We start from the raw sequence: 26,246 nt of genomic DNA, 5'->3' as shown, positions 1-26,246 counted from the left end.
ATTGTTTACTTCTTAAAACAATATGCAACTGCCCAGGAATCTACTTAATAAGATGGACAATTGCCAGACCTAAAATGAAGTCTCACATAATATCATGATGTCACAATATTTGGTTTTCAAATAGTCCTCACATGGAAGGCACTGGTTGCAGAAGAGAATGCCAATATTAGCGTCCTTAATGATTTAAAAGTAAAGCTGTGTCTCTCAGGTGGAGGTAGGTGAAGGAAAGCAGTATGGATGGGTTGTAGAAGGAAAGATGGAATGCAAATACTGAGAAAAGGTGACCAAAGGTGATAAATAAAATTTAGAGATATTAATTAAAAATAAAAGATTTGTGAAAGAAGAACTAAAATGGAAACATTAACTTTAGAATTCAGTAGGAGAAAGGTTATAATGTAATAAACTAAATCTGTGTTCTGTAGGATACATCATTATCCTCAAAAGTATGTAAATAAAGAAATAATGCTATATACATGCTATATATTTAAGTCAATGGTATATATTTAAGTTATTAACATCATTATTATAATATTAGGGTCATTAAAGTAAACAACCAACTGAAATTAAAAACAAACATCAACAAAAACTGAAAGAGTTAGAAGTGGGACTGGGAGTGTGGAAGAATTTGATGAAGACAATTTTAAGCATAATCTCTTCCAAACTGCTTGATTTGTAACCATGATACATATTATTTTGATAAAATATTTTAAAATCCTTTAAAAGTACCCAAGGAGGTTCACATTTAAAAGAAGAAGAAAATTATATATATATATATATATATATATATATATATATATATATATATATATATATATATAATTTGTTTGACCTAGTATTTTGCAAACTTGAGTTTGGGAACAGGTCATGGGATCTCTGTGTGCCTACATGTGTGTTTAGTATGTTTTCAGTACATAATGTAGTGGTTATGTTAGCTCTTTATATTTACTAATAAAAATAATATTAATATTGCAAATGTCCCAGACACCAGGGCCTGTGTTGATTTCAAGAAAGGTGTATTATTAAATGGTGATGAAATTCAATAAGAATTGCTGAATGGGATGACTCATTGGGCGTCCTTGGGCTGGCATTCCACCAGCCCCATCTCCACCACCACTGTCCCCATCCCTCCTTTCTCTTGTGAGAATGTCTTGCTGAGGGGCTGGAGCCTGCACCATTGGGGTAGGTGTATGCAGGGGTCCATAAATGACCATGGGTTTGATCTCCTTTTTCTTTTCTTTCTTTCTTTCTTTCTCTTTTTTTTTTGTTTGAGACAGAGTCTCACTCTGTTACCCGGGCTAGAGTGCTGTGGTGTCAGCCTAGCTCACAGCAACCTCAAACTCCTAGGCTCAAGCAATCCTTCTGCCTCAGCCTCTCAAGTAGCTGGGACTACAGGCATGTGCCACCATGCCTAGCTAATATATATATATATATATATATTTTTTTTTTTTTTAAGTTGGCCAATTAAGTTCTTTCCATTTTTTTTTTTTTTTTTTTTTTGGAGAGATGGGGTCTCGCTCTTGCTCAGGCTGGTCTCAGACTCCGAGCTCAAATGATCTTCCCACCCTGGCCTCCCAGAGTGCTAGGATTACAGGCATGAGTCACCACGCCCGGCCTGATCCCCTTTTTCTTAAGACTCCCTGGGCAGGGCAGGAAAGGAGACATGCATGGAGGACACAAGTTGATCTTCTTGAGTCCTGAGTTAGGGAAGCAGGGACAAAACAAACAAAAAAAGCATGAGAGTTTTGTTTGGCACAGAACACAGGCAAATCACAAAGGATTTTAGGCTCCTGAGCATTAAAATTTGAATTGCTGGTGAGTGGAAACTTGGGGATCTCTGGGGTAGAAATGCCTTCAGGATGATCGAGCAATATTAATAATCTTCGAACCCTGGCAATGCCTACTTACTGTCACCCTTGAGACCAACATAATCCTGAGATAGCTTTTAGGATATTACACATTTATCCATAATCTCTTTAATCCATAATCAGATATTCCTATTGAGTACTTTCTAGTCATAAGTAAAGGAAGGTTCTAGAATTCTTGGCGGCTTTTCTTGTCTCACGGAATTTTAACTTCTTCTAATCTTTGTATTATCTTGACCGGTCTCATAATATAATAGTTCCCGTAAAGTGCTGTCTTCACAAAATTAGACTCATTGATTGACTTTTTTATTTTTCTTTGCAGTAGGTGGATAGTCAGCTTCTTTTTCTCTTTTGCTGAGTAGCCTAGAAGCCATCCTTGAACTATTAATTGGACTAAGTCAAGTAAGAAAGTGCTTCCTAAAACAAAATCTAAGTTTTTCTGCTTTTCAATTAAATGCCTTAGGGCAGTCACCTATACTAACACTCTGTCTCTTTCTATTCTCTCTCCCTCCCCCCTTATCCCCCCCTTAGCCACTCCATGTGTGTAGTGTATATGTGTGTGATGTATGTATGGTATACATGTATGCATAGATGGTAAATTAATATGTCTCATGCTAGCTTTTTTTTTTTACTTATTTTTGTCTCATGTGCACATAGCCTTGCATTTATCTTTCATAACGCCTTGATTGATCTATATGTCCCAATTATTTCAGACACTCCTAATTAATTTGTTTTACAATAGAAGTCTGTATCATATGACTTCAGAAGATCTTAAATAATAAAGTAATAAAATTTTGGGCCATAATTGCAGAATCTAAGCAGGTTTTTGTAAGAGGTTGAAGCTAAACACTTAGGATGAAAGAAATTCCAGAGGACTATGACAGCATGTGTAGCAAAAACAATGCTGACTTTTAACCAGATGTAGATTTATAAGAGGCTCTGCAATATTAATAAAGAAATGCTAAATTTGAGATTAGTTTGATTAGAATTCCATCCACTCACATGTTTGTTTCTCACAAAAAAGCCCGTACACCCACAGACACACACAGAGACACGAACATAAACACAAATGCACACACACTAAAATTCCTGCCAGGTCTTTACTCCTTCACCAGAATACTAGATATTAACTTTATAGTAGCTTTATTTCTTTCCATGATTCTTCCTTTATTTTGCCTAAAATGAAGGAAAATAAAGATAGTGAAAGCAAATATATTTTAAATTCCATGTGCTTCGAGCAAAAAAAAAAAAAAATTCGCATAGTGTAGCATGCAGTTTTAGGGCATTGAGATTGATTAGCAACCTCACATACACTTTAAAGTAGTGATTGAATCACTTAATAAATAACACTACAAAGAGACACTGACTCCAGGATACTTCATATAAATTAGGTATCTGGGCCTACAAGACTTCAAAGTTACCTGTGACAAGAGATCTGTGTGAAGTTTACTCTAGAATTTTAAATTTGTGGCATGAACATTTAATATTTAAGCAATGTTCATAAGAATTAAAATTGAAATGGATCCCTCTAGCTTGAAACATTATGAACAATGGCATCTTATAAACAGACTTTTATTGCAGGGTGACAGAAGTGGATGCAATTATTTAGACAATGGATGTGTCTATGTACCTAAGGTGAAATCATTTATGACTGAAATCATTCATAAATCTAGAGTAACTCAGCATATTTTTATTTATTCTGTCTGCAAAGAAGCAAGAATTTTCCTGATACATTCAGATACTTCTAGGATGCAAGAGGATAGAAGTAAAATGATAAATACCTAAACAACACCACCTGTCAATACCCCATCACCATAATGAGTAATCATATGCTTAAAATTTGTGATTTGTTAACTTTTGATATTACTTTTCATATTCAAAAATAGCTTGCTTAAATCTTAATCTAAACATGCTTATTTGAGTTTATATGCTCTCTCCAAATAAGTGAATGTATAGGAGGTTTATATTTTAGCTCATCTATGAACACCTAAAAACTGTTTTCCTTTTGTATTCTCTACTATTAGCCAATTATATTACTTAATGTAATTATCTTTTGAGACCTAGTAAACAAATAAATGGAAAAAACCATTACACACAGAAGACTCTTAAATTTAGTGCTTTCAGGCAGAATCTATCAACTGCAATCTGCAGTTAATTCCATTTGTATTACAAGAAGTATATTAACTTTAAAAAACAAAGTGGAAGCATAAATCTCCCAACTTTTTAAAGTGAAAGACTTTCGCCCTGTTGGACACCTTCAAGTTAAATTAAAGCTATTAGTTTGACTTAAACCTATTTTGCCTAAGAGAGAAAAGGGGAAAAGCTAAATGTATAAAGAGAAATTATATCTCTTTTTTTTTCAGACAGTAGCAATTAAAACTGCCAACCTGAAAGAATAGTGAAAACCAACCCTGCATCCACTCCCGTGCTCTAATGTTTGTTTGAATGCCAAGAGTATTACTCCTTTGTTTCTGTTCTAATTGAATGATTGGAAGGATAGACAAGTTCCAATGCTTGTTTGACAACAGAATGAAGGATTTTCTGAAGAGCTGTCTTTTAAATTAAACACGGTGCTTCTAGGTTAAAATCAATATTTTCTGGTTTGTTTTTATTAGCTTGTCTTCTACATCCTTGTTCTTGTCTATTAAATTGGCACCTGCGATGGGGTCAGCTCTGAAGTCAACCTTTCTATTAGGTAGACCGTTGTTCCTCTGAGCTGTCCAAATGCCAAGAATGTCGTAATACTCAGGCAACGGGGTAGAGCTGCTTTGTCTGAATAGCCCCCGAAGAAATGTGATTAGATTAGATCCAGAGAAAAGTGAAGTGCAATCATTTAATTTTCTCTGGTGAAACATTTCAAGTTTGTAGACTTGAATCAGCCATTCAACTCAGTTTTCTAATTGCTCTTTAAACTGACCTAGGGTAAAGATTTCAGAGACACTAAAGATTAGTACCACTCCACCCCCCTCAAATCTCCAGGCAAAAACTGATTTCAGATTTTGAAGTACATAAATAATAAACTATGTCATCTTCACAAAATAAGTTTTTTCCTCTGGGCACCTTCCTGGCAGTCCTCTCCATGACTTATTTTATTTTTCCAAGCTTAAATTAAATGTTTTCTATTTTTTTTGTGAAAGCAAAACTTCTTGAAAATATAATTGAATAATAGAAAACTGTGAGATGTGAGGAGAGTCGTAAAAGAGGACAATTCATTTACAGGAAAAAAGTGATCATAGCAACTAACTTTTTCTCTGTGTAGTGGTTTCAGAATTTTTCATTTGCTGTTTACAGTTCTTCTTATAGCTATAGGCCTTAGATCCACAAAATGTCTTGGAAATATAATTTATTCTGCCATTGTACAAATGAATAGTCTGGTTTCCTATATATCATAATGACATTTAAAAATACATCAGTTATAGAATGTGGCAAACTAGAATTGCTTGGCATCTTCTTGTTTTCTTGCTGGCCATCAGGGCCTGGAATTTGCATAATGAGGATGCTTATAGGGCCTTCTCCTGCTTTCTAAGTATCCTTCCCTGAGGAACAATGAGCTGAATCCCTGTCAGGATTTGAATTTCTCCAGTTTCCCTTCTGCTGCATCACTCTTATTTCCTTTTCTGCCAACAGCTAGAAAACTCATATTTGCTTGTAATAGTTCATGTGATTACATTGCCAGATTGCATTATCTGGATACCTGGATCATCCAGGATAAATTCCTTATGTTACGTTCAATTGATTAATAATCTTAATTACATCTGCAAACTCCCTCTTTCTATATAGCATAACATATTCACAGTCTCTAGGATTTAGGGTGTGAATATCTTTGGCTGGGGGGCGAGGGTCATTATTCTGTCTCCTATCTCTACAAATTATTGAATCTCTCTAGGCCTATTCTGTCTTCTATGAAAGGAGCATTATAAGAAGCACTTACTACATAGGGTTTGGTAAAGAAAAAAAAGAGGCATATGAAAATAACTTAGGGCCAACACTGGTACAATGGGTATTTGATAAATGCTCTTTCCACCAAATGATAATTTTAAATGACATTACTGTTCTCCATACTTGTTAGTTATTTATATAATAAATATTTGTGGAGAAAAATAAAAAACATTGGACAATGGATGAAGGAAGAAAATAACAGAGTTAAAAATATATGAAGTGTGAATTGTATATTCAATATAAGAAATGTAAAATTGTACACTTTACTAGCTATTTAAAGACATTTAAAGAGTTCTTGAGAAAATATAAAAGAAGGATAAAAGAAGATGGGTAAGTAATATTTGAAGAGTAAGCCAAGAGAGAGAGTCAGGGGAAAACTTTATCAAATTTTCTAAAACAACCTTTACCTTTTTATGAAAGAAGTGCTAAAGAATTTGCAGACATGTTTTAAAGAAAATTATAGTTAGCATAATTTGAATGGGGTCCCAAAGGATGCACAAGAGATTTTAAAATTATACAAATGACTTCTTGAAATTTAAAATTGTTAAAAAAATAAATTGTTTCTCATAAAAACTAAAAATTTGAAAAGCACAATTAATAAACCACAGATAACATTTTTAAAGCATAGAAAAATATTCTGCATATATGTCTTGGTTGGCTTGGGCTGCCATAACAAAATACCATGGATTGAGTGGCTAAAACAACAGAAATTTATTTTCTTCAGTTTTGGAGGTTGGAAGTCTGAGATCAGGGTGGCAGCATGGTTAGATCCTGATGAGGATGCCTTACTAGCTTGCAGACAGGTGCCTTTTTGCTGTGTCCCCACGTGGCAGTGAGAGAGAGGCCAGGTGTCTCTGCTCCTTATCATAAGGAAACCAATCTCATCAAAAGGGCCCAACCCTCGTGATCTTATCTACACTTAACTATCTCCCAAAGGCACCATCTCCAAATGCCACCACATTGAGGGTTAGGACTTTAACATATGAATTTTGGAGGAGTATACAATCCAGTCCAAAGTAATGTGGTAAATTATTTTATTAAATCTTTTAAAAATCAGGTATAAATATTAAATTTCAACTCTGTGAAGACTTTTATATGGGAAAATAAAATAACATAGTGTAGGCTTGTAGGTTTCTAATGATGTGGATTTGATATGCTGATACATCCCAGAGAATCTAGACACATCAACTGTGTTCCTTAGCTTATTCCCCTTGAATGTCAAAGTGCCGGTGGTAGGGTTTTTATAGTAGCTGAAGTACAAACAATGGAAGATTGCAGTACCTGTTGAGTGGCTGAAACATGGGCCCTCTGTGCTACTGAATGAAAGAGGATCCTGCAGTTTGAGTCCATTTTATTTCTCTCTTTGTTCTCTTCATAAGTGACAGTATCAAACCTGGGGTCACCTTGCTCTATAGGATATATCATTTCATTGCTGAAAAAGAGTCTCATTCCTGATTACTCTAGTCAGGTTAGATAACTGTAATTCCTTTAACCCTCATACTCGTGCTCAGAGGTAAGCTAGAGCTCACTTTTCAACAAGGTCAAAAAACATTGCTCTGGAAGTTTTAAACAGGCTTACTTGCCAAGGTGAGTGCTCAGGTTAAAGCCCCCAAATTCTGACTTTATTGAAGAAATTACCATCTGAACACCACTTATGAACTTTGATTGTGAAATACTAGCAAATTCACATGCAGTTGTGAGAAAGGATATAAAGAGATGCCCTACTAAATTCACCCAGTTTTCCTCAATGGTAACATCTTACAAAACTATCCTACAGTATTGCAACTAGGATGTCGTCATTGACACAGTTAAAACAAGAACAGTTCCATCTGGGATCTTCTCCTGTCCTCTTTAAACCACACCCACTTCCCTCCTACTCTCACATTAACACCTGACAATCATTTATCTGTTCTTTAATTTTATAATTTTGAAATTTTCAAAATGTCATATTTAAATCCTATAGTAGTTAATTATCTTTAGGGATTGGATTTTTTTCACTTAGCATAATTTCCTGGAGATTCATCATTTTGCATATATCAGTAGTTTCCTTCTCATTCCTGGGTAGTATTCTATGGAATGACTGTATCAGAGTTTATTTAATCATTCATCCATTTAGAAACACTGAGGTTGCTTCTAGGTTTTGGCTATTACGAATACATCTACTATGAACATAAGCACAGGTTTTTCTGTGAACATAAGTACATCATAGACTACATATTAGGTCATAAATCAAGTCTCAGCAAATTTAAAGAGATTGAAATGCACAGTATCTTTTCAAAGCATAATGTAATTAAGATAAAAATCAATAATAGAAGGAAAAATGTAATATAAATATGTAGACATTAAACAACATACCTTTAACCAATTAGTAAATAAACAAATTATAATAGATTTTTAAGAGTCAGAGACAAATGAAAACAATAACACAATATACTTAACCTTATGGAATGCAACAAAAGATGTGTTCAGAAGGAAATTTAAAACTAACATAGGTTAAGAAAGAAGAAAAATCTCAACAATTTAATTTTACATCTTGTAGAAGAGAAAGCTAAGCATAAATCAGTTGTGTTTCTATACACTTGTAATGAAAAATTTCAAAAAGGATACAAAGAAAGTAATTCCATTGACAAGAACATGCAAAATAATAACATACTTGGGAATAAATGTAAGCAAGGAGGTAAATGACTTGTATGCTGAAAACTACAAAATATTGCTAAGAGAAATTTTTAAAAGAACCAAATAAATGGAAGGACACCTCATATTCATTGGTAAGAAAACTTAATATGCTTAAAATGTCAATATTCCCCAAGTAGTATGCATATTCAATGCACTCTTTATCGAAATTACCATAGTCTTTTTATTTTTTGGCAGAAATTGGAAACCTGATCCCCAAATTCATGTGGAATGAAAGGGGCCCCAAATGGCCAAAATAATCTTGAAAAAGATAAATAAAGTCAGAGAATTCACAGTTTATGATTTCAAAACTCAACACACAGCTATAGTAATCAAAACAATGCAACTGATTAAGTGTAGATATACAGATCAGTGGAATAAAATTCAAATTATAAAAATAAACCCATACATATATGGCCAATTGATTTTTTTTATTTTAGTGTATTATGGGGGTACAAGTGTTGGCCAATTGATTTTTAATGAATGCAGAGTCTACCCATGTATACATATATGTGATTAGTAATCATAAAAAATTTAATTATGCTGCAAAGTAAGAATCCCCATAGAAGCCAAAAATATAAAATAAAAGAAACAAGACTGGCAAGTAACTCAAAATGTCAAGAACATAGCCAAGATATGGAATCGATTTAAGTGTCCAACAACAGTTGAATAGATAAATGAAATGTGGTATATGTACACAATGGAATGCTATTCAGCCATAAAAAGAATGAAATCTTGTCATTTGTGACAACTGGAGGACATATATTAAGTGAAATAAGCCAGGCACAGAAAGGTACATATTGCATAATATCATTCATCTTGGAATCTAAAAAAGTTGATCTCATAGAAGAACAGAATAGGACAGTAGTTACAGAGACTGGAAGGTAAGGGGATAGGGGATAGAGGGGAAAGATTGGTCAATGGGTATAAAGTTACAATTAGGAAAAATAATTTCTGGTGTTTCACTACAAAGAAATGATGAGTGTTCAAGGCGATGGAGATGCTAATTATCCTGATTTGATCATTACACAATGTAAATGTGTTTCAGAACATCATATTGTACCCCATACACGTGTATAATTATGTGCCAGTTACAAAATTAAAAATAAAAATGACAAAAGAAATGATTCAGAAAACAATAAGAACCAGAAAGAGCACTCCTGAACAGGAAAGAAAAAAGCAGAAGAGGCAGGGCACAGTAGTTCACACCCGTAATCCTAGCACTCTGGGAGGCCAAGGCAGGAGAATTGCTTAAGGCCAGGAGATCAAGACCAGCCTGAGCCTGAGCAAGACCTCATCCCTACTAAAAAGAGAAAAATTAGCCAGGCATAGTGGTGGATAAGACCGAATCTGCCTTTTAGAGGTTGTGATGAAAAGTGGCACTTTTAAATAAAAGAAATGTCTTTAGCCAAACCTGTTGAAAACAATAGAAAAAATGGGAAGAAGGCACAAAATGAACTTCTAAGCAAAATAAATAGTATTCTAATTCTTTTTCAGTATTATTGGTTCTACCCCCAATTTGACAAACAGTGGCCATTTAGCAATCATTTTGAGTTGCTGTTTTGATGGAAAACACTAAGAGAAATTCTTAACTTTGCCCCACAAACAACTAGCTATCAGGGAATTATTCAAAAAAATAAGTTCTGAACAATGATAATCGGTGAACAAACATGTTCAGTTTCTTGACGGTGCAGCTGTTTTGGAGGGTAGAATGGGGAGGGGGTTGGGTTGGATGAGGAGCAGGCCAAGAGAAGTAATTATTGGAGGGACTCAGGGTGTAGTCATTAAGGGCACTGCCTCTGGCATTGTAACTCCACTGCTTTTTGTAAGAGTAATCCTGGGCAATTTAGCTAATAGGTTTCAAAATTATCAGCTCCTTATCTGTAAACCAGGATGATAACAAATATTAATATCTCTCTGGGTTTTCATTGATTTAATGTGAGCTGATCCATGCAAGCATGTTATCTGACACATAAGTGGTCAATAAATATTAGAAAGTATTAGCATTAGTATTATTAGAACAGACATAAAAGCAGTACTTTACTATTATGTATTACTGAAATGACTTTCTTCCTCTGTAGCATTTACTGTAAAGACTTTCTCAATGTAATTGTTTATAATTTCCCTGCCTGTATCTCTCTCATATACACATCATTACATGCAAAATAATGTCGAACATTTTAAGAAGTACTGTATTATATTCAGTCCAATGTAGCAGAAGTGATTTAGTAGGTCTTTCAGAAATATTTAAATAAAATATAATGTAAGATCACAAGAAGGAGAGTTAAAATGAAAAATAAATGTAGGACATACATGCCAAATTCTAAATCAAAAAATAAAACATTATCACAATAATAAAATTAATCAAAGTAATGAAATTAATAACATATAGGCATAGCATTTGCCAAGTAGTCATTTGAGGTAATTTATTTGAAGTAATTCATTTAAGTAATTCACTGCTCAATACTTAGGGGGATATGTATTATTTAATATTATTTTCATTTTGCAAACTGTATCTCAGGCTAAGTGATTTGTAGGAAATACACACAGCTATCTGTGGCACACCAGGAGCTAGAACTGTGTCTACTCACTAATAGTTCAGTTTCATTTCTACTTCATTTTGCCTGTGTCATTACATTCATGTGTATATAATACACTCAGATCCTGAACAAAAATTTCTACAACAAAAAGAAGAGTTTCTAGGATCTGATTTATTTAGTAGCTAAGTTATTATTTCAAGCAGATTTATTTAGTAGGCTGGAAAAAGAGGTGAAGAGGAATGAGCATATTTAAATACTATATATCTGACTTTCTCAACAAAATCACAGAAACTCCTAGAGAAACCTCTCTATCTTGATATAGATGTAAATTGAAAGCGTAGGATATGCCTGGCAATGTCAAAAGAAAAGATTAAGATAGATTGATATTACAATCAATTTGGAAAAACAGTAATACAAACTTCATCTGCAGTTTAAAAGGTCTGTTGCAATTTGAGAAAGAACTAATTTTAGCTTTGAGTCAACTGTATCTTCATTAATCAAGCTGACCATCATCTTTAAAAGGAACTTGCTAGACTATGTCAAAATAAATTTTATTCCTAACTTCACATGTGGGTTTTGTGTGGGTGTGCTTTGCATATATGGATAAAATTTTCATGGCCATAGAAATGATAAGCAGGGCAACCTTTGATCTCACTATAAATATAGAAAGGGAGAGAGGGGAGGGAATAGGGGAAGGTAAAAGGAAAAAGATATTACCAGCTTGAATGAGCTGTCTACATTTTTGACTTATTAAGTAGTTGTATTAATTTCCTATTGCTGCTGTAATAATTAACCAAAAATTTAGAGCCTTAAGAAACATGAAGGTATTATTTATATAATGGTTCTAGAGATTAGAAGTTTGAAGTGTTTTCACCGAGCTAAAATTAAGGTGATTTCTCAGCTGTGCTCATTTCTGGAAGAATCCATTTCTTTGCCTTTTCCAGCTCCCAGAAGCCCTGGACGTTCTTTAGTTCATGCCCCTTGCTGTGTCTGGAAAGCCAGTAATGCCAGCCAAGTTTCTCTCATGCTGCCATGTGCCTGTCTCTGATTCTCCCTCTTCTTTCTCTCTCTTCCAGTTTTAATTATCCTTGTGATTATTTTTGGCCTGCTTATATAATCCAGGATAATCCTGCTTTAAGATAATCCAACTAGCAATCTCAATTCCATTTGCCATCTGAATTCCCCTCTGCCTATATGGTAACATATTCATCACAGATTTCTGGGATTAGGATAGAGATCTCTGGAAGCAGGGAAGAGCAATATTTTGCCTGCCACACTAATCAATACTTGATCTATTTCATTAAACAATATTTTTACTCACTAAATTGGGAGTTCCTAAAAGATAAGAGCAAGAAATAAAGTTTTCCTACTTTCTTGAATTCAGGATTGGTAATAAAAACAAAACAACATGGAGATATTAAGTGGAATGATAGATCCCAGAGACTGGGAGGGGTGTATTGGAGGGGTGAAGAAGAGAGGCTGGTTAATGGGTACAAATGTACAGTTAGATAGAAGAAACAAGTTCTAATGTTTGATAGCAGAGTAGGGTGACTATAGTTGACAAAAATGTATTATATTTTTTCAAAATAGCCAGAAGAGAGACCTTGAAATGTACCCAATACATAGAAATAATAAGTACTTGAGTGATGGATACCGTAAATATCCTAATTCGATCATTAAACATTCTATGCATGTAACAAAATTTCACATGTACCTTGTAAAATATATATATATATATATATACATATATATTGTATAAAAGTTTTAATTAAAAGCAAAACAAAACAAAATAATAAACTGAACCAAGAGTGATCATATCTGTGCTCTAGCCCTAACTAGTTTGGACTTTTTCTAACTCTGGGTCATGTAAAAGCTGTCTGCCTTTGAGTGAGTTTTTTACTCTCTCTGTGCCTCAATTTCCTCAGTTACGAAATGCAGATATTTTATTTCTCTCAGAGTTATGTTGTGTGAGTTATATTATTTGATTTAATATTTGTTCAGAGCCTAGTGCAATGATGGAAGTCATTTAAATGTTCAGTACATGTTAGCCATGACCATCAGTATTGTTACTAATAGTAGCAGGGCCAGCTTCTTCATCTGTGAGTTTATGATCGCCTCACAAGGTCAATGTGAGGATCAGGGGTATTATATATGAAAAAACAATGCACAATTAGCTGAAAATTAGGGCAAAGTATTTTCCTCTTCAAAATGTGGCCAAACTAAAAAGAATTTGACCTTTGACCAAACTGGAAAGAATTCCCAAAATGCTTCTCATAATTGTCCAAAAGAAAGATAGGAGCTAGTGCATTTATTCATCAGTCCTTTCCCTCATTGCATTGCAGGGTAGCCCTCAGGGGCGTTGGCTCCCTGGCAAGGCATTTTGGGGTGGCCATTTGGTGCTGCATGTGCTAAGTATGCTTCTTGGAGCTCTGAGAACCGGAGAGATACTCAGCACATGCTTCGGGTGGGAGGAAGTGGAATCTGAGGTCCCCTGGAGCTGTCCTTCACATCTGGTGCTGAAATCAGAGAGGAACCAGGGAATTTTGACCAATAGAATATATAGGTTTTGATCATGGTTCTGGACATGATTCATATGTGACATACATAGAATAAGAAGGACGATGTTTAAGAATGATTTAATCCCTACATATATTTTTTAAAATTTCTATCTAGTATAATACTCATTTATAGGATCAGTTTCTCATTTACTTACAAATCATTTAATATCACTCCTTTTCTCACATATAAACATGAAACCCAAGCAAAACTGGCTAAAAATTTATGTTTCATTGCATGACTCCTTTTAAATGTATGACTGATAAATCAATAAATTATTAATTGCTAATTATTAATAATTATCTTTGTTATTTTGGCCTTTAAGATAAGTGTATCAAAATAAACTTTCATCAGTCTATTTACTCATCACTCCTTTATTGTATGACAGGTAAAATAAATGTCTTGGAACCTGAACTTCAAAATGTATCTTAAACTTCATTCTGTCCAACTAAGTTTGAATCTTCTCTCTTAAGGATTTGTAATATGGTCATTCTTCTTTTCAATACTTCATGAACAGATATCTCATAACTTCTTATGTCAGTCTGATTTATCTTTAGACAATATAGACTTAAAAAGTCATTTTATCTCTTAAAGAGATAACAACATGTTTATATTTAAGATGGCATCAAATTGGGATACTGCTATCTTTTAAAAAGAATAGCATACATTTTGTTGGGTTAACTGGCTTACTTTTTAGGAAAATTCCTTTAAAAGCTCTTCTATATAGCAAAGTAGAATCCTTTAAGATGAGATAATGTTTCCCAAATTTCTCTGCATATTTAAAAATATGTTGGAGGACGGGGGATGAGAGGACATGGTGATGAGGAAAAAGAAAAAATCCTTTAATATAAGGCAAGGGAAAATGAAACTGACTATAATTTGTAAAGGTGGCTGCTAATTGGAATTAACCAGTGAAGATTTTATAAAAGACTCTTTAAAAACATCAATATTATGCATATCTTATGGATATTTCACATTCATCTTAGGTCATTCCATCGAGTGGTATTCTAATATTTCAAAAGGTTCTGTAACATTTATTTTACTTGTCATGCAATAAAGGAGTAATGAGTGATTTCATTTTGTTGAATCACTGTAGTTTATTAAATTATTCCCTATTGTTGAACATTTTGGTTGTATCTAATGAACTTACATAGTGCTCTTCTTGTAGCTACATTTTTCTATACATAAATGACTATCTCATTAGGGTAAATTCTTTGAAATTGAATTATTTGTTCAAAGGGTAGGAACACCAGAAGGTTTTTGTCATTGTACCCTCCTATCAGTAGCAAGTGAGAATTTTCATATCCCTGAATCACCATAGCTCACTAAATCTTTTAAACTGACTTCTAACATATCAAAAATGCTAAGCAATTGTGAAGTACATGTTTGAGTGTAATAATATATGTATATAAATATTTGTATGTATAGATATGTAACATAATATAATCTTTTGAAAAAAAACTTACACAGTTTTATGAGGAAGATAAAACAGAAACTTCTTATTTTACATATGAGAAAATTAAGATTTCAAATAATTAAATGTCTTATTCAATGTCACATTGCTAGTTATACACCAAACTGACCTTTAACTCAAATTTTCTATTATATCATGTGTCCTCTATAATGTTACTCTGTTAGAGAAACTGTATGTTTTCTGTAATATTATGCAGTGAACTGACAGAATAAATATTGATAGACAATAATTTAACTGAATAGAAAACTTTATCTAACTTGGAGCCTGATTCCTATTTTCTTATTTCTTGTATGATGTGTTAGTCACTTTAACGACAACAATAACAACAACCTTTATAATTTGAAATAAGAATGGAAATTTGCTAAGACATAACATTACTTTATAATAGTTATTTAAAATAAACCAGTTGATTACTTTTTACAAGGGTTTATTTTTTATTTTAGTGAAAATGCTAGTAGTGAAATACAAGCTACTGAAGGCTATAAAATCTGAACAAGAAGGAACTCTATCATTTTCAGTCATAATATATTTTAATCTAATTTTTTTATTATTAAGCAATAATTTACTTTTGAAATGTACTACATCTTGAAAAAATAGCTTTATTCTAATGCATTTTTTCATCTGATCACCAAGTATCTTTTTCATTATCTCTTTTTATCTTCTGAAAACCTTTAGAAGTGGATGAGAGGACATGATTTGGCATCTGAGAGTAAGTGCCCTGATATATTTTTAAGATAATGAAAAAATACTGAATGAAAAGTAAAAGCAGACTTTGAAATAAATTCTTTTCAGAAATCTTGGCAGCTTATTCTCCAGTCTCAAATAAACAGTATGATTTTTTGAATTTTAATTTGAAAGAACAATTTAAGAATATCATTTCCCTGTTTTACTAAAAAAATTAACATTGGCTAGGCTCATAATGACAGCTTCAATAAATTCAGATCATTACCTCAGGATGTTAATAACCTAATTTGTGTTAAAGTATCAAACAAAGAAATATGCTAGGAAATAAAAACTTAGCATGTTTTACATATCAATTATAAAATAAAAAATTTGATTTATTCATATTTTTATTAATTCTTTCATTTCTATTCTTTCTTTCATTTCTGATCCTCAACTATAAATTAGAATTCTGGATCAGTGCTAAGTGCACAAATTTGATTAAGACAAAGTCCTTAATTTCAAGGAACTCATAAGTTACTGGATAAGAGCTTAAAGCAAATTGCAATGCAATGTTATAAGTGCTATATCATTAATTTTTACAAGGACCTGGGCAAGTTGGACAGAGGGAAGAAAAGCAGTGAGGATGCAGAAAATGTTTCATAGAGAATTATAATCTAGGATCAGATCTTAGATAATGAGTAGAAATTACCATCAAATAGGTGGGGGTATGCTGGGAATAAGAAGTAGTACCCAGGACAGTCCATAAACATTTCACAGAGAGTTTTATTGTCTCTGGAGTAGAGTAAGTCCTACTAAGGCATTTGGGCTTTAACTTCTATAGAAAATTGATTTCCAAAGCATTTTAAATGAGAATTACACAGTTTTGTGTTTTAGAACAATATTTGGCAATAGTATTGAGGAATGATTAGCAGAAAATATAATGTAAGTGATACTAAAGCTGTGGAAAGAAGTGCACTAATAAGAGAGTTGAACATGAAAGGGCATCTCAGTATATTTCCCCAGTTTCTTATTTGTGTTTTTGGGATATGGTTGTAGCATTAATCAAACTAGGATAAAAACCAGGATAAAAGACCTTTCAAGAAGGTCTTTGAAATATTGATATTTATCAATATTTATTAATTAATTCATATTTGGAAGACATTTGTGTCATTTACAAAAATAGATAGCATATAAGAAATATGTCTTCGATTTTTATTTTAGCCTAGAAAAGGAGCAACACGTAAACTTAAAAGCATAAAGTTTCAGAACAGTTATTATAAGTTCCAAATGAGTGTTATAGGTAATATGCTCAGAGAATGAAGAGATCATGTAATGCCTATAAGATTTGGGAAAATTAGTAAAGAGTTTTTATAGATGAGTAGAAGAAAAGATGTCTGAGCAAATGAATGGATCATATTACAGAAGTATAGAAGGCTGGGCAAAAGCAGTGTTCAAGAAAATAATTACAGCTTTTTGTACAGGTGAGGTATCAATAGGTTTCATGAAATTACTCTGTCAATGTATAGATTGTATTTCGTGGAGTTAGCCAGAGGCAACGTCACTATTTAGATCATTGAAATAACACAATAGAACACATGGAATATGTTGAAATGGATTGACATTACTTCTTTTAGAAGGTAATGATGCTTTCAGGATGCAGAGGAACTCTTTACAGTTAATAATTGTTTTCCAACATAATTACTCCATCCCTTCTGCCAGAATAATGTATTTTCTGTCAATTTTAAGGAACATATCCATTTCCAGTTGTATTTAAGGAAGAATGAGAAGAGTTGTAGTATACAAGGTTTGACATGTTTGAAAAAAATCATATAGTTATAACTGTTAGAAATTGAACTACCTTAGAAATCATGTTATACAGAGCCTAATTTTGTAAGTAAGAACCAGAGGGCTTTAAATACTTATCAAAGATCAAAAAGTGAATAGAGGCAGACCTGGGAATAAAATGAAACTGTTCCCAGTTCAATCTGTGACCTTACCAATTTAGATTCAGGAAAAACAGATGCAAATAAAGGAAAAAGAAAGCATGATATGAAGACTTACAAAAAATTTGAACACGTGTTAAAATTTGAAGGAGAACCTTTTAGCCCCTGGAGATCTAGATGAATTTGCCCCAGGACCTCATTCCCATTCTAGCTTTGGAATTTAAATGCTGCCTAATATCTCTGTGAATTGCCTTGGGAAGAGGGCTGGGGGATAGATGCTCCTGTCCTGTTAACCTCCTTTGCCTTGTGGGCTCTGGATCCCTCTTGTATCTCTCGTATACCACACTCAGTGGTACATAAAACTCACTTCCTTCTTTGTCATCCTTCTCCTCAAAAAAAAAAAAAAAAAAAAAAAAAAAGTGAAATCAGAAAGTATTCATGATTATGGTAGACTTTTTTAGAAAATGGCCAGCCAAAGTTCTCCTTTGGCAAACATCAGTAAGAATACTTAAAAATAAAATGTTCTTGTCCTCTCTAGCCTCCTTTCTCACAATATGAGGTGTCCCATCTTCTGGTTCCCTTGTTTCCCTTCTCTTTGGCGCTTCTCTTTTTGGTTTCCTTTTCTTGTGGTGCCAATGACCTCCCAGGATCTATGGGTGCCAGTGGATTAATAATGGAGTATAACAATAAGAGATATAAATAACATTTAGAGTTTAGATAGTATTTAGAACATAGATAGCCACATCAGGAGTGACCTTTACATTTAATTTTAGTGATTTTGTGTGTGTGTGTTTTCAGTGTGTTGCATTTTATGTTGGGCATTTGTAAAGGATAGCATCCTAGCTTATGTCTTAAATTGCCTTTAAACATAAAGCAGGATCATAATCCATATCTACTTTTTCTCCTTTCCAGCAAAGCACAATATACCATCCTTAGTCTTTTGTTTTGAAACCAGAAATTATCATGTGAATGGCTTCTAGTATTTTGGGACCCTGAAGTTTGCTTGTCTCATTTTTTTCTGACAATTACAATAGTCAACAGTCTGTATTTTTCCCTAACATTGTGGTCACTTTACATTATCTGAAACATCTTTAGGACTTATACAATCAAGCAGAATTGAACATTGTACCCTGTTGAACAGCCTCTTACACTAAAAATAAACAATAAACATTTATTTATTCAATAAGTTTAATTATATATATATTAATAAGCATCTACGTTACCTTCCTTTCGTCCATTTTATGTCTGTGTTCCTTTTTTGATTTCCTTGGTTTCTATAGACTACAGTGTGAGAATTCATGACACAGTGTTTCCTTTCCTGAAGTGAGGATAAATCAGATCTGTACTCTTCGTACCAAATAGATGTTGACAAATTTTAGGGATTCCAGATAAAGTACAAGATGCCCTATTAATTTTGAACTTATTTGAATTCAATTTGAATTTATTTGAACACTCAAAACGTTTTTAGTACAAGTACATCCCCTGCAAAGATTATATACTTATGTGAAAAAAATGATTTGATGTTTATATGAAATTCAAAATTAACTCAGTATCATACATATTTAATTGCTAACTCTGGTAACCCTACTATAAATTATTTGTAAAAATTTACAATTCATGGGAGGTACATTTTTTAACTTTTGATTTTTTTATATTATTAGAGTACTTACCTGGTTAAGGTGGATTTTATCTTCCCTTACTGTTTAATAATTTCCTTTAAGATCATCTTTATTGCATATTAATTTTTGCAGCTTTGGATCATTTCAGGAGAAAAACAGGAAGGGTGGAAGTGATGGTCCAGAGGCCTGCATTTAGTTAATTACTCATGGTATTTTATTCAGTTTTCAATTTAGCCCCTTAGGTCATATGATTATATATTTAATTCCTTAAAAATGTTTTTTTTTAAAGAATAATCATTTCCTATATTTAAAGTTAAAATTGAGACCTCTATCAGTTTTTCTCATTGAAAAAATTAAACTTTTGATGGCATTCTCTTTTTATTTTCACTGATATATTCCGTGCTTGTTACAAACACAAAATGTTTGCCATTTTGTGTTTGAAAATAAATATTTATTACTGTTGTTTAATTATATTTCTGTCACTTTGGGAAATTTTCATAATCATACAATAGTAGAAATTAATTTGTGAACTTCATACATGAATAACTATCCTTTTTGGAAGCTATATCTTATTATAAAATGCCAAAGAGTCTCTCTTTGAGATATGCAAATTTATACTTTGAAATATTCTTTCAAATGCCACCCTTACCACAATCACAAAAGTAGAGTTTTACCTCAAATTATTATTTTACCTTTAAAGATCAATCTTAAGGAATTTTTTACTTGCAAAAATAAAATATCTTCCAAAATATCAAAAGAGCAAACCCCTTGAAGAAATAATTGCTTTAAATCTGTGAAAACAGTTTTAAAAAACCCCAAGCACTATATACCCTACATAGCCTTGGTAGGGGGGAAAGAAAAAAAACAAAAAACTACTAGATCCAAGTAACAGGTCAACAAATGTCAATAGTTTTTAGCTTATAAATTGAGATTTGCAATCTTAGGGATTTCATACAGCAGAACCTTATAAATTTGCCCTCAGAACTATAATACAGATGAAATCACACTGTCTTTGAAAAAAATCTCTTCCTCTGCAATTAAAGATCAAGGTCTGTGTTGCTATTTTGTTATTTAAAGCCATGTGGTGATTTTAATACATTTCCCTATATGGCCACTTACTTTTAAGGAATTTGAAAGCTCCAATTTCCTAGTGGCATATTTCATCACTGCTTATTGAATTAATATATTTAATGTGATTTTTCATACTTCACATTAAGCAGTAGCAGATAAGTTCTGTAGGTTTAGAATTTATGTTTTTGGATTGCATTGTGTTATTAAGCTAGTGTTGAGACCAATGATGGAGCAGAAATGAGGTTCTTACAGCAAGATGTTTGAGGAAGAAAGATTAAACCAAAAGAAAAAGTTTATTCTGAAGGTAATGATTTAAGACATTTATGTAAAATTATAAAAGAAAAAAAGAGATTTTGTCATCATCGTCTTCTTTAAAACAATGTTTTTTTCCATTGATTTTTGAAGTAGAAAAAACATTCTATTTTGTTCAGTTAAATTATGGGAAAGCTTTGGGAATCTGGAAAATCCAATGGAGTCAGTAAATGAAAGTTCATATAGATGTCATTCAACTGCCTGAGGAAAGAGTTAGAGTAAATGATTTCTTCAGAAAACTATGACCCCATATGAAGTGTAGGATTATTTTTTCTAGATCTGTGAAAAATGATGTCGGTGTTTGAATAGGGATTGCATTGAATCTATAGATCATTTTGGAGGTAGTATAAACATTTTAACAATGTTGATTCTACTGACCCATGAGCATGGCAGGGTTTTCCACCTGTTTAAGTACTCTGCCATACCCTTCCTCAGTGTTTCATATTTCTCCCTGTAGAGGTCTTTTGCCTCCTTAGTTAAATATATTTTTAGGTATTTTGGTTTTTTTGTCGCTGTTGTGAAGAATATTGAGTCTTTGATTTGGTTCTGAGTTTGACTATTGTTGGCATATAGGAATGCTACTGATTTGTGTACATTGATTTTGTAATCTGAGACTTTGTTGAATTTTTTTTTTATCAATTCCAGTAGTCTCATGGCAGAATCTTTGGGATGTTCTAGATATAAGATCATATTGTCAGCAAAGAATGATAGTTTGACCTCTTCTGACCCCATTTGGATGCCCTTAATTTCCTTCTCTTGTCTGATTGCTCTGCATAGAACTTCCAGCACTACATTGAATATAAGTGGAGATAGTGGACAACTTTGTCTGGTTCCAGTTCTAAGTGGGAAAGCTTTTAAGTTTTCTCCTTTCAGTATGATGCTGATTGTAGGAAACAACCCAAGTGCCTATCAATACATGAGTGGATTAATGAAATGTGGTATATGTAGTTCTACTTATGGAGTTCCACTCCATGGAGTTCCATGGAGTTCTACTCAGCCACAAGAAAACCAATGGTGATCTATCACCTCTTATATTATCCTGCATAGAGCTAGAGCCCATTCTATTAAGTGAAATATCATAAGAATGGAAAAACAAGCACCATATGTACTCGCCACCAAATTGGTATTAACTGATCAACACTTATGTGCACATATAGTAGTAACATTCATTGGGTGCCAGGCAGGAGGGGAAGGGAGAAGGGAATTGGTATAGGCACACCAAATGGATGTGGTGTGCACTGTCTGTGGGACACTTCAAGCTCTGACTTGGATGAGGCAAAGGCAATATATATAACCTAAACATCTGTACCCTGTAATATGCTGAAATTAAAAAAAAAGAAAGAAAGAAAAAGAAAACCATGACTCCGTATGAAATCAACTATAATGAAATAAACTAATGCAGTTCATGGTTTTAGATAGAGCCTTAAAAGATCAAAGTAATGTGAGGTGTTCTCTGTTGCTTGATGGTCACTATAATCTAAGGCGGGAGCTACATGTGGGAAAGCTTTTACTTTTATATCTTTAAATAGCTAATAATATCCCACAATGGTACTGAGTATTGTGACTTATCCCTCCTTGAAATTCACTTAATTAAAAAATGAGGCAGGGGGAAAAAGTGGCTCTTTGTTCTTTGATCAGAGGGTGGGAATTCTCAATCTAACTTTTATAAAAAGTATAATCTTAAAATTGGTTAACATAGTGACATTTACATTTATCATCCTTGACTCTTCACTAGTTCGTATGCTTCATCCAATTTTTCTCTTTATTTTCTGAATTCCTGCTTTCAGTTTTCCATTTTTAGAATATTGGATGCATACAAATAGAGATTAAAACCACTGTGTCTGTGGACTCACTTATACTGACTGCTGTATTCATGCTATCCCCAGGCACTGAAGGAGCAGTATTTGGGCACTCTGTGGAGACACCTCACATCAGAGCAGAACCATCTCAAGACCTCAGGTAAGTGTTCCCTCTGACACCTGTGTCATGGTCCCCATCACTGTAGATCATCCTGGATATATGAAGAATTAAAATACAACATGTGCTATTTACTTGTATGAAGAATTGACCTTCTCTACCTCCATGATAAATAGTTGGGTATTTGATGACAAGGCAATGTGTGTCATTATTCTAACTTTCTCTATATTTTTCCCTAATATACTTATAAAGAATATAAAAATAAATATATCAGACAGAAGGAATGTGGGAAGAAAAGGAAAAGGAAGTTTACCTTCTGACATTATTTCTGACATAAATAATGAAATATGTGACATATATAGGCACCAAAAGGGACAGGGTAGAGAATGGGAGAAAGCTATGAATGATCTCAGGGACTGTCATATAGAGGGAAATATGGAAGTGAATAGAAACTCAACAGAAAAGGGCAGAACTTAATTGCCCTATAATCATGGGTTCCTCAGTCTTATATTTCCAATGAAATAAGCTGCATCCTGAAATTGTGATATTTCTAGGAGGCACAGCTATAGATAAAAGCCCTCACCACCAAAAGATTGTGAGGTGTCAACATTAAGAATTATTTGCATTCTTCCCAGGATAATCATGACCATTGTTGATAAAAGTTAAAATATTAAACTCTAGACTCTACTAGAGTAGGGTCTGCTCCATGGATGTTCTTATTTCAACAAATAAGTTAAGATTTGGGGATTAGAGATGCTTTACATAATTAATTTCAGATAGGTAAATTTTATTCCAAAATGCATTTGCTGCTATATATATATATATATATATATATATATATATATATATATATATAGCAGCAAAAAGATAATAGTGATACTAAAAAATAAATCCCATGTTAAGAGTCACTTTTAAAGTTGGATCAAAGTATCCATCTAAAAGATAGAATCTCTTGTCTTGGAAAATACAATAAAAGCATTAAGTTAAAAAAATCCTTTTTATTTCATAATGATTGATGTTCAGTCCTTCTTATTTAATGAGTGGATGAATGCTTAAATGAAAACAGAAAAATAAAGTCAAAAATTTTAAGGCAAAAAAAAAAAACATACTTTTACAACAGTGAATTTTGTAGACCTTTTCAATTCTATGATAAAATTTCCTAAAGAACTCATTTTCTCACTAGTTGAAGTAATAGAGTTTAAAGAGCTAGTGAACAATATTAGAAAAAGGTGGCCCTCTTCATGTGACCAAGCCATTGGGCTTAAGTCATTGTACCAAGGGGCTTATACTGTGCCAAAGCATTTGGAGGTGACATTTGGTCATTGGTAGCCTCATGGATCCAAGCTGGCCTTTGCTAAGAGGTTCTCATTTTAAAGTACCTTGGAATATACTTAACTAAGGAGGTAAAAGACCTCTACAGGGAGAACTATGAAACACTGAAGAAGGAAATAGCAGAGGACGTAAACAGATGGAAGAATATACCATGCTCATGGGTCGGCAGAATCAACATTGTAAAAATGTCTATACTACCCAAAGTGACCTACAGAGTCAACACAATCCCTATCAAAATGCCATCATCATTTTTCACAGATATAGAAAAAATAATTTTACACTTCATATGGAACCAGAGAAGACCCCGTTATAGCAAAATCAATCCTAGGCAATAAAAACAAAATAGGAGGTATCAATATACCAGACTTCAAACTTTACTACAAGGCTATAGTCATTAAACAGATTTTTACTGGCACAAGAACAGGGACATTGACCACTGGAACAGAACAGAGAACCCAGATATAAAACCATCCTCACATGGCCAACTAATCTTCAACAAAGCAGACAAAAACATACACTGGGGAAAAGAATCCTTATTCAATAAATGGTGCTGAGAAAACTGGATAGTCACATGTAGAAGACTGAAACAGGACTCACACCTTTCACCTCTCACAAAAATCAACTCATGCTGGGTAACAGACTTGAACCTTAGGTGTGAAACTATTAGAATTCTAGAGGAAAATGTTGGAAATACTCTTCTAGACATTGGCTTAGGCAAAGAATTTATGAAGAAGACCCCAAAGGCAATCACAGCAGCAACAAAAATAAACAAATGGGACCTGATCAAATTAAAAAGCTTCTGCACAGCCAAAAAACTGTCAAGAGAGCAAACAGACAACCCACAGAATGAGAGAAAAATTTTGCAAGCTACACATCTGATAAAGGGTTGATAATTAGAATCTATTTAGAACTCATGAAAATCAGCAAGAAAAAATCAAACAACCCTATCAAAAAATGGGCAAAGGACATGAACAGAAACTTCTCAAAAGAAGACAGAATAATGGCCAACAAACATATGAAAAAATGTTCAACATCTCTAATCATCAGGGAAATGCAAATCAAAACCATAATGAGATATCATTTAACTCCAATGAGAATGGCCTTTATCAAAAAGTCCCCAAACAACAAATTCTGGCATGGATGTGGAGAGAGAGGAACACTCCTACACTGCTGGTGGAACTGCAAGCTAGTTCAACCTCTGTGGAAAGCAATATGGAGATACCTCAAAGCGATACAAGTAGATCTACCATTTGATCCAGCAATTCCACTACTGGGCATCTACCCAAAGGATCAAAAGTCACTTTATGAAAAAGACACCTGCACTCGAATGTTTATAGCAGCACAATTCACAATTGCAATGCTGTGGAAACAACCCAAGTGCCCATCAATTCATGAGTGGATTAATAAAATGTGGAATATGTGTACCATGGAATACTACTCAGCTTTAAGAAACATGGTGATATAGCACCTCTTGTATATTCCTGGATAGAGCTGGAACCCATTCTACTAAGTGAAGTATCTCAAGAATGGAAAAACAAGCACCACATGTACTCACCAGCAAATTGATATTAACGGATCAACACCTAAGTGGACATATAGGAGTAACATTTATCAGGTGTTGGGAGGGTGGGAGAGGGAAGGAGGGGATGGATGGTTGTATACAACCACAATGAGTAAGATGTGCAACATTTGGGGGATGGACACGCTTGAAGCTCTTACTCGAGGGGGGAGGAGGGCATGGGCAATATATGTAACCCTAACACTTGTACCCCATAATATGCTAAAATAAAAAAAAATAATAATAATTTTTAAAAAAGAGGTTCTAATTTTTCCTTCATTCAGTCTTCATTCACCATAGGTCACTATTGTCCTTTGAGGCTCAGTTACCCTGAGACATCACTACTCTCCCCAAACCTCTAACACCTAAAGAATAAACATCCTACCACCTGGGACTTGGCCCAAGTAGCAAAGCACAGTGAACCATTTGAGCCCAATTCTGTTGATTTCTCTCCAATTTTCTTCTATACTGTGAGTCAAGAAAACATTTCTCCAATAGGTAGGAGAAAAACAACAGATTTCCACTGATCTTGGTTTCCTTCTGATGTTTTTGTTTTTGTTCTGAGTCATTTTATTACACCAAATGGTTAGTTTTTTGTTTTGTTTTGTTTAACTCAAAATGTCTGTAAGGTTAGGAAACTCAGGGCATCTCTATCAACTTCTCCATTATCCACCACTGTGGCAAGCGGGGGGCCGCTTAGTGATGAGAGAGCAGCAAGGGGTACAGGGAAATGGAACAGGAGAAGAAATCCCATTAATATCTCAAAGTACTACCCTACTACATACCT

General features: G+C 33.5%; 1 protein-coding gene across 1 annotated transcript in view; it reads left to right on the top strand.

Annotated features, from left to right (window-relative positions):
* The window catches only part of SGCZ (sarcoglycan zeta), an 832,117-nt gene that overhangs the window by 791,389 nt on the left and 14,482 nt on the right, over window positions 1-26,246 (top strand). Inside the window, exon 7 of the mRNA XM_020282783.2 lies at window positions 22,539-22,611. Coding sequence (XP_020138372.1) covers window positions 22,539-22,611 — 73 coding nt within the window. The remainder of the gene's footprint in view (window positions 1-22,538; window positions 22,612-26,246) is intronic.

This window comes from Microcebus murinus, chromosome 24 (genome assembly GCF_040939455.1).
Source record: "Microcebus murinus isolate Inina chromosome 24, M.murinus_Inina_mat1.0, whole genome shotgun sequence".
Lineage (NCBI taxonomy): Eukaryota > Metazoa > Chordata > Mammalia > Primates > Cheirogaleidae > Microcebus > Microcebus murinus.
This window is presented reverse-complemented; position numbering and strand designations above follow the sequence as displayed.